This window comes from Micromys minutus (genome assembly GCF_963924665.1).
Source record: "Micromys minutus genome assembly, chromosome: 7".
Classification (NCBI taxonomy): domain Eukaryota; kingdom Metazoa; phylum Chordata; class Mammalia; order Rodentia; family Muridae; genus Micromys; species Micromys minutus.
The window spans coordinates 8,945,642-8,955,855 of record NC_137976.1 but is presented as its reverse complement, the minus strand read 5'-3'; the positions used below and the strand labels follow the sequence as shown (position 1 = coordinate 8,955,855).

Genomic DNA, 10,214 nt, shown 5'->3' with positions numbered 1-10,214 from the left:
TGAAACAACAGAATTTTTTAGCTTCTTTTGCTAAAAACACAACTGTGTGACACAAGCAGCAATGAAGCAACAAGATGGCCAGATGTAACACGTTTATTGTACCACCCAGCAGAGTACAAACACAAATACTTTAAGAAAAATAAGAAGACATTAAAGCATTAGGCAAGTTCTACTTCTACAAACACAACTCTTCACCCATGACAGTTCCTCAGTCATTTTGATCGTCATCCCAATCTTTCTTCCCACTTGGAGGTTTGGGCCCACCAGCTGGTTTTGCCATAATGATCTAAATAACAAAAAACCATGTTAAGTGCAAGGAGGTTCCAAGCCCCAACTCCCAAGTCTATGCTATTTGAAAACTGTCAAATTGAGCCACCACTTTTCATTTTCACTCACCTGATCCACTCTAAGTACAGTGACTGCAGCATTAGTGGCCAGTTTAATAGCCCAGTATTTTCCCAAGTAAGTATCTAAAATACTGGCTTCTAACATATCCTTTACAGCAGGAACTTCAGCCTGTCAAAATAAGCAAGTTAGTTTTTTACATATGAAATCTTAGACTCTACATGGAAAACTTAAGGCTCCTAAATGATAATGATAACCTAAGTAGTACTTTTATGCCCCATCTCCAAAGCTGTCAATAAAACTAAAACTTCCTGTATCAATTATGGGAATTATAAGAAAACCAAGCCTCTATTTTGCACTAATTCCCCCTTTACACACATTACATTTCTGTGTAAGAAGTGTATAGTCACAAAAAAAGTCAAATTTTAACAAATACCTCAATATCCAGCCCCACATTTTTGTTTCCTTCTTGGTGTACTGAATAAAGCTTAGAGATAACTTCATTGGCCTTTACACCAGAATTTTCTGCCAGTGCCCGTGGAATAGCTTCAAATGCTTCAGCAAACTTCTTAATAGCATACTGCTCAAGTCCAGGACATGTCTAAAACAAAATGTGTTTGTCAATACTTTTTATTTTCTTAAAGAAATGGTCAGAAAGGCATTTTATATAGAAAAACTTAATACTTCTCCATATGATGTGATTTGTTTGGCCAATTCGATTTCTGTAGCTCCACCTCCAGGTACAAGACGCTTATCCTATTTAAAAACAAAATGGAAGAGCCATTGGAGTATTTCTTCAGACTATAGTTTTTCAGGAGGCACCATCATGCAAACTTTAAGTATACACTTGGTGAAATGAAGTGGGTACATCAAACTTCCAAACATGGAGACTAGAACCCACTAATTTAGCACTGACAGTGCTTCAGCAATGGTGGACAGTCCAGAGTTACTGTTTAGGTTTTGAAGGTAACACTCATTAGCAACTGGCAGGTTAAACCACCTATCATGTTTGAGTCTACCAACTGCCTTCAAGAAATGACAAATTTCTGAAACTGGAAACACTGACCCTCGTGAGAACTTTGAAAGTATTCACTCCATCATCAACAGCCCTTTCTATGTCATCCATCAGATTGTCTGTAGAGCCTCGGAGGACTATAGTAGAAATGGCACCATCTTCTTTTTCTGCCAATAAATAATTTGTGGTTTAAATGAGAGAAAACAAATCCTTGACTGTATAAAACATACCTTACCATTTCTACATACCATGCTTAAAAACAACCACCTGTGTATCTCCAACTTCTGAGAGGTAAACACTGTCACAATGTCCCATTTCTTCTTGGACGGGAGGAGTCTACAAGAAAATGATCCTTGTAGTAAAAATTCAAATGCGTTCACCCATCGTTTTTTTTCCAAAATACATACCAATTTTGGAAGCGCCGTGGCACCAACTGTTTTACAGAGTCGTCTGAGATCCCACTTTGAGTTCAGTCTTCAAAAAAAAAAAGCACACTATCAAACCTTTAAAAAAATCAAGTACTGACAAAAATGTATTCATATACTTTTATGCAAAAATGCTTAAAATCTGTACATTTATCTTTTTTTTTAAAAATAAAGTTGTTCAATTTATATAAAAAATTGATTTAGTCATAAAATAGCAAAATAAAAATAAACTGGACAACGCTGCCACAGACCAGCAGGTTTTGATTTCAAGGCCAGGAAAGACTACATGGCCAGCCAAGGCTGTCTCAAAAACAGTACCAGTAAGAATTACTGCTTTCACCCTATTCAAACCAAACATATCTTTACTGCACTGAATTAGGAAGCCAAGAAGCTGATTACTACCTCTATGAATGTAAGAAACTAGCTGAAAGTGTATGGCACCCAGATACAAAACAGACCAGTGCACAGCACTTGGGAGGAGACACAGGTAGAACGGAATATGCATAGTGAGTGCAGGCCAGCCAGGGCTACATAGCAAGAATCTGTCTCAGACAAGTAAGGTGTAGTCTGATAGATAGGAAAATTTGTGCAACTGCACAATCTGTAAGGAAGAACAGAGATATCACTGTGTCTATCCGATTTGCTGCTGGATAGTGAAACGTGCCCCAAACGTTTTCATCAATGAAAAGGCTTTTTTTTTTTTTTTTTGATTCACACTCTAGCTGATAAGCAATTAAGTCCACATCTTAACCCTTAAGCTGTTCTTTTTGCCCAGAATTGTTTTCTGCCTTGGTCAAGTAACAGCTCCTTGGACCCCCACAGCTGAAATGTAAGGTTTATTTATCCCTCCTACATATAAAGCCTTTTGCTATTTAAGACCTTCATTTTCCCTTTATCCATTGTCCTCAGCTTATTAAATATATTTAGCACTATGAACTATTTATAGTACTGTTTATAGAATGTAGCTCTTACCTCACCAACATGATATTGTACTTGTTAGCATAATGAAGCGCCATGTCTGCCACTTTGCCACCTGTTACTATGACATTTGCACCAGTGGCTGCAATGGCTTTCACTTGTGCATCCATAAGATTTTCTTCTCCCTTACTGAAGTTCATCAGCTCTTCAGCAGTCTTAATCAGCACTGTTCCCTGAAAAACAAGCAAAATCTCTCCCTTTAAAACCTTTCACACTCACCCCCCAAAAAGCTCGGAATACCCAAGAAACCATCCACAAAACTTATGAAGCTCAAAAAGAAGGAAGACCATAATGTGGACGCCTCAGTCCTTCTTAGGAGAAAATACAAGGTCAAATAGAGGAGCAGGGACTGAAGAAGAGATCTACAGAGACTGCCTCACCTGGAGAACCACCCCATATGCAGCCACCAAACCCAAGCACTACTGCTGATGCCAGAAGTGTTTACTGGCAGGAACCAGACATGGATGTCTCCTCAAAGGCTCTCCCAGAGTCATAGATGAGGATGCTTGCAGCTAACCATCAAACTGAATACGGGGACCACAATGAAAGAGCTAGAGAAAGTACTGAAAGAGCTGAACAGTTTGCACCCTCAGGGGAAGATTACCACCATCAACAGTCAAGGAACTGAGGTGGAGAGGGTGGTTGGGAGAGTAAGCAACTTCATAGAAGCAAGTTGAGGGGGAGTGGGTATAACATTGTGAATACAGAGAATATCCAAAACCAAACCAAACCAAACCAAAAAAAAACCCTTTCACAATTTTGGTGTTCAAAGTTGTAAGATGTTTTACCCAATAATTTAAAAGATCTGAGAGAAAACATGAAAGTATTTTATTATGAAGCAAAATACATGTATTTTTGAAAGATCCTCATATATAAAATTATAAAACATATAAAGTTAAGACCCTCAGTTTGTTCCTACACTCCCGCGTCTCAAAGCAAATGCTTTTGCAATGTGACAGGGATATATTTTCTTTAGAAATGTCAGGCACATGTATCTTTTTTTTCAAATACCAGTGAGTGTCACCCAAACAACGTCTCATCTCATTTCCCTGAAGCATGGACTACACAGCCATTCTCCTCTCTCAATTCTGTAAAACTAACAACTTGATTCTGCCAAGGTTATTTGCCATGAATCTAGCTACCAATGAATGTAAAACATCGTAGTTTTAAAGACCAGTTTATCGTGTTCTAATTGATTAGCATTCTTAAGGGAATAAGAGAATGTCAACATTCAGTAAAACTGGTTTCCTGAGCGTGCAACATGTTTGGAGTATTAACAAAGAGCTATAATTAAGAATAAAAATATTGCCACCTCAAAGTTTTTATTCATGGTTTAAAAACACAATTCTATAATCTTCAGTTTCTTAAAAGCAAACCCCACCCCCAAATAAACTTAATGGAAAAAGCAATCCAAAAGCCGGTTTCAAATCACATACCTTTGTCTCTGTTATCATGCCATCAAACGGACAAGAGTACACAGCTATTTTTGCATCTTTGACAGATGTCACATCACCTTCAGTTTCCTTTTTAAAAACCATGCCATGCAATACTGAGGATGAATAAACACCAGAGCCCTAAGGAATCAAATCCAACTTAGTAAGAAATGGGAAAAATGTGGGTTAAGTAACAAACATTCTATGCTTTGTTTTCATCCCAGGTATGGGGTGTGGGGCTGCTTCATGGTAGTGACTGATTTGCCTCTAGCAGGGGTATGGCTCTGCCAGCTGCACATCACTTCTGTGACTGTGTGATGTTCTGAATTCTTGGAACTTTTCAGCCAGTGTATAAAAGCTAGAGCCAAAACAAACAAACAAAAACCTAATAGTGGTAGTTAGAAGTTGGTTGTGGTTTGTTAGTAGCTGTGCTCAAAGAATCACATCCAAGAATTCTATCCTTTATCTCCTATCTAGTAATGGGGATAAAGTGGGGGCTGGGAAACCCACAAAATATCAAAGACCTGTCTCTACAGGCAAAAAAGAAATTAGATTCAAGGATTTCTCTCCTTTCCTATCTAGTGATAGTAGGATAGTAAAGGGCTAGAAAAGAACCCACAAAATAGTAAGACTGGCAGCACACCAACTGTCACTGGAATAGTTTATAACTGAAGTTGTACACCAGGCTGCTATGAGCAGATGGCAGGTAAACACCATTCTTCTCGTGGCTGGGAGCACTACAGGATTAGCCACTATCATGGCAAGTGCTTCAGCGTGTGGGAAAAGCAGAAGTAGGTAAGAGAGCAATCAACTCATTTATTTGCCTCATCACCAAGCACTTGGCACTAATATACCAAGTAGAAATGCTAATACTACAGAGAGAATAGAAAAAGATGATCTCAAAGGTGAGCCATCTCTCTAGTGCCATTCTTTCACATTATTCTAGCCCCTAAGTGTCAGGGGGAAATGATGACTTCACAAGAAAACTTTTAACAGGGAGCAACAGCAGTTCTCAACCCGAGAGTCACAATCCTTTTGGGAGTTAAGTATCAGATATTTAGATTATTATTCATAGCAGTAGCAGAATTAATTATGAAAGAGCAACAAAACAGCTTTAAGACAGAAGCAGTACATCTATAACATAGGGTAAAATTTATGGGCACACAGATGGCTCAGTACTGGATGCTCTTCCAGAGGAACCAGATTTGATTCCAGCATCCAAAAGGTAACTCAAAGACCCACCTGCCCTCTCCTGGCCTCCATGAAACTTCATGCACATGGCACACAGACATTAAGTGCAGGCAAAAGACTTGCACATAAAGTAAGTCTTAAGAAAAGAGCAGAACAATTTTGAAACAGGGAATAGGCAAAATAACTGATCTTGAAAACGAGAGTGTACTTCCATGGTCGAATGCTTTCCCAGCATGCTCAAGCCCTAGGTCAAATCCTCAGTAACCCCCTTCTAAGATCGATTTAGAAAATGGTAGTATATGTTTTGAAACTTACCAGAATCTTACACACTCTGATGTTATCTACATTGAAATTGCCAGAATCAGGAAAAATAGACACTGTCAAGAAAATGAAAAGTATTTTTTAGACTTCAGGGAAGTTATCTCAGTGATATTAGATAATGTAGTTTAGACTTTTTGGGGGAGGGGGGTACCTACTATTACTTACCGCATGCCTGAGCAATAAGCTTGGCCAGAAATGTCTCACTGCCGTACTGCTTACTCATTATGGAGGTTCGAAGCAGAGATGAAACTTCATCAATATCTCGAAGGTTTTTTGCAGAACAACATACCAAATCAGGAAGAATCTCATGAGCTTTTTTGCAAGCTATTTCATACCCTGATATTACCTAAACCGTGAAGAAAAATAATTGTTTTATTAGATACAATTTGATATAACTGTGGTAATCCAACAAATAAGGGTATTTTCAACGTAAAATGGCAAGTGTTTGTAGAAAGGCATGGTAGAGCCTTAGCAATAGGAATCCTTGGAGGACACACTTATGTGAAACCTATGGCTTATGCCCAGCAGTGTAAGCTACTCAACATTAGCTATTACTAGTAGACTTGAAGACCTCTTTCCGCAGGTCCCAGTGATGCTCCTGTCTTCATTCCTCCCACTGTGGGATCACAGGTGTACCCAAGCACTACGTGAGTTCTAGGGATATGAACACAGGACCTTATGCTTACCCATGAGTACTGTTACCCACCTAGTCCTGAATTTTAAGCTTTAAGCAAAAATACACAAGCTATCAAATATAATTAAAGTATAAGATGAATACTTGCCTCTGATACTGACAGGCCAATCCTCAGAAGTTCTTCAGCTAGTTCCAAAAGAGCCCCAGCAAACACCAGAACGAAGTTTGTGCCATCGCCAACCTCTTGTTCTTGCATATGAGAGGCCATCACAATCATCTTGGCAGCAGGATGCTGCACCTGATATAAAGGGGTTATCAAGTGAAAAATTCTTATACTTGGAGCAACATAAAGCCATTCATTTCCTTGATGGCAGGTAAATGCCACCTGACCAGTTCATTACAGTTTCAAGTCTGTTAAACTATGGCTTGCTTATCAGCACAAATTCACCAGCACAAAGGAAATCATCTCAAAGCACCCATCATATACAGCTCCACAAAAGCACCACATTCACACCTAACTTAGTGGGTAAGAGTACTGACTGCTCTTCCACAGGTCCTGAGTTCAAATCCCAGCAACCACATGGTGGCTCACAACCATCTGTAATGAGATCTGCTGCCCTCTTCTGGTGTGTCTGAAGACAGCTACAGTGTACTTATATATATAAATACATCCTAAAAGAAAAAATCATCTCTTATTCTCACGCCTCCCCCCATCTCATGTCTGATACATTGTCTTGCCAATTTTCTCCACACTTTTTAACAGTTAAAAAATATTTTGTCAGGCCTGTTGGTGCACACCTTTAATCTCAGCATTGAGGAGGCAGATAGGAGGGGATCTCTGGAGTTCCAAGCCAGCCTGGTCTACAGAGCCGGCCCATGTATCTATTCTACACCCTCTTGGACAACAAAAGTTCAGGAAAAAAGAAAACACCAAATGGCTATGTAAAACAAAGCATCAATATTTACCAGCTATTTTTGTATCACCGGCAAATTCCAATTAGAATCAATCTACAGAATAATAAATCTGATCATCAGAGCAATAAAGGCTCCACAACCCATTCATAAACAAGTAACCGGGGTTGAGTAGGTAAACCTAGAGAAGTCACTTATAAATCTTCACAATAAACTTGAGGAAGAAATGGCATTTCTTCATCTAAACTGAAATACAGTTTTGCCTATGTCAGAGTCATGAGTTTTTTTTTTTTTGGATGGTTTTGAAACAAAACTTACTTCCAGCTCTCTTAAAATAGTCGCTGCGTCGTTAGTCACAAACAACTTCTCCAGGCGATTGATGACCATTTTATTCATTCCTCAAAAATAGTTGCAAAGAAAAAAAAATCCATTATTCAAATACTTTCTCAAAACAATCCAGGAAAACACGGGCATAAAGCCATACTGACTTTTAACCTTCCAAACATATTGTTTTAGGTCTACATCACAACCCCATGGGTTTTCCCTGAATAAACAGACATGCTTACCATGTAAAAAGTGTTCAATAAATAGGAATTCACACATAGAAAAACAATATGCTTAAAAACACATTTGCTTTATCCTTAATGTCCTTGTGTATGTCTCTAATTCAGCAGGTAAAGGTAGGGAAGAGTTTCCTTACACTATGTTACTGTTTCAGAGCTCAGCCTTTCCCATAATAAAGAACTATGCCAACAGTGAGGGTGCTCAACTCCTATGATCATTTTTATTATCTTTATTCCCAGAAAGCTGAATTTCTGATTAAAAGTGAGAAACACATCAATGCCACCAACCATACAGCGATGTGTAAGGCCTGCTCTTTGCACTAGCACACGCAGGACAAAATGAGGCTGCTAACAGTCATACCACTGTTCCCAGTCTGAATCTGGCCATTACCATTCGGTCCATATGCTGTACGAGTAGTCTGAGCAAGCTCCTTGCAGGCCTGGATATTTCTGTACACAGCCTCTTCTAATCCTGAGAAATGCTGCAAAAGAAGAGGTCTGTTTAAGAGAATGAAGAATCTTCAATCAAAGATACCTATGTTGATTATGCTTCCAGGCTCACATATATTCATTAGATGGGAGTCTCAACAGCCTCAGTTTCCCCTAACTTATCACTGTGCCCGGTCATTTCTCCTATCTGTAACATAATGGCAGATCATTTAGACCCACCTAGCTAATTAACAACTATTCTTCCCTCCACTTTTACCCAGGGATTGAACACATGAAAGTAATCTACCGTCAAACTACAATCTCAGTCTATTAGTACTAGCTTTTAACTCGAAAATTTTTGGAGGGGACTTAAAATTTGTCTTCATTATAGTCCCCACAGTACTGATTTTCACACAGCATCTCTTTGCTGAAGTGCTAGCCTGTGAGAGAAATCATTTAAACCTATCATTTCCTCAATCTGAGCGAAGGGGAAAAAGACAGACAGACCATGACCACCCCTCAAAAGGGAAACAGTATCATTTCTAGAATTTACTTAATTCCTGACATCCATTTAGTATGCCAAGTAATCACTACAGAGAGAAGCTAGCTCTCTAAAAACTGTTAAGGATCCTCTTGAATTCAATTCGCTTATCTTTCTACAGGTTGTAGAAATATGGAAGACAAAACAAAATTATCTGGTAGCTTGAGCATCTAGAGACAAATCGCTCCATAAGCAGTGTGAACGTTGACAAAAACAAACAAATTAATTAAAAAAAAAATCACTCCTGGAACCGTGTTCTAAGGGATAACATTATTTTATCTGGGCTGGGGCTTCAGTCATTCTGTAGGCTACGAAATCGGACAGTTTGAGTGAAAAGATAGTAAGATCCTTTGACTCAGTCTCCATAATTCAGGAAAGATAAAGTAAATACAACTTCCAGAGGTGGGTTTTCAGTAGAACAGTTGGATTAGACGTCCCTGGATGGTCGAGGATTGTATTGGAAGGAAGCAACCAAGAGCAGGCCCAAGGGTTACTATGCCGGACTCCTATCACTTCCACCCTACAAGGCCGGGTCCTACAACAACCCGCTATCAATTCTATCCAAAATCATTAATTGCATCGCCAGCTCCGTTAAGGGCGGGGCCCAAGAGCGCCATCCCAAACATAAGCATGCAGAACTGAGATGCAATCCCGTAGCCTTGTCCTGTTCCCTCCGGCCAACCCCGCTGGAGCAGTAACAGAAATGCCCACAGGTTTCAGCGACCGGGTATCCAGAGCACACCTCCCTTTCTAGAACCTTCTCTATCCCGGATCGCGGCGCGGTCGCACGCCTGCAGCCCTTTCGCGGGCGCCACAAGCGCAGGCCCGCCCTCCTACCGCACAATCTCTCTATGCCACCTACTTTTGCTCCATCTTTGAGCATCTGGGCAAAGCCCGGGGCCTTGGGGACGTGAAGCGCCATGGCTAGACCGCAATCAACCGCTCACGCGCTCTCTCCTAGGCTCCGAGGAAGCAAGGTGCGCCGCGCACAGCCTGCTGGGAACGGGCCTTTGCGCCGCCTCACGGTGCTCTATTTCCGGTTGCCCCGCCCCTTCTCCCAGCGCGTTGTCTTAAGTATCGCGAGAACGAGAGTGAGCTTCTTCCAGAGGAGACAGACCCAATCTGCCGATCTCCGATCAAACCGAGCGATCAGGCTGAGTCCAGAGCGCGCACGCCTGATTCCTGTCCCTTGACCTAAGTTAATTAGTAAACTCAGGTTAGGACGTTTGGCATGTGACATTTCTAAGGCGGACACACTTCTTTAGCCTTCATTTGCACTTTATCCTGTAGATTCAGCACCGGGACAAGTTAGCCTTTTCTCAAGGCTCACCTGCCCTCATCCTTGCAAACGACCAATGGGTGTCCTCTGTGCGTGTATTGGACACTGTAGGAAGCTCTGATGGCTCGAAAGTGATAATTGAAATAGT

The 10,214-nt window shown here is 40.4% G+C and overlaps 1 protein-coding gene across 1 annotated transcript; it reads right to left on the bottom strand.

The window, feature by feature from the left end:
• Nucleotides 1-77: 77 nt before the first annotated feature.
• Nucleotides 78-9,789, bottom strand: CCT8 (chaperonin containing TCP1 subunit 8). The gene is made up of 15 exons (XM_080918836.1): nucleotides 9,650-9,789; nucleotides 8,209-8,299; nucleotides 7,573-7,652; nucleotides 6,491-6,640; nucleotides 5,874-6,054; nucleotides 5,703-5,764; nucleotides 4,200-4,337; nucleotides 2,758-2,936; nucleotides 1,768-1,834; nucleotides 1,609-1,696; nucleotides 1,412-1,527; nucleotides 1,030-1,101; nucleotides 782-946; nucleotides 397-516; nucleotides 78-286 (listed from the first exon to the last, which is right to left on the bottom strand). Exons 1-15 carry the CDS (start codon nucleotides 9,707-9,709, stop codon nucleotides 209-211), a joined length of 1,647 nt encoding a protein of 548 aa, XP_080774962.1. The 5' UTR covers nucleotides 9,710-9,789; the 3' UTR covers nucleotides 78-208.
• Nucleotides 9,790-10,214: the final 425 nt, after the last annotated feature.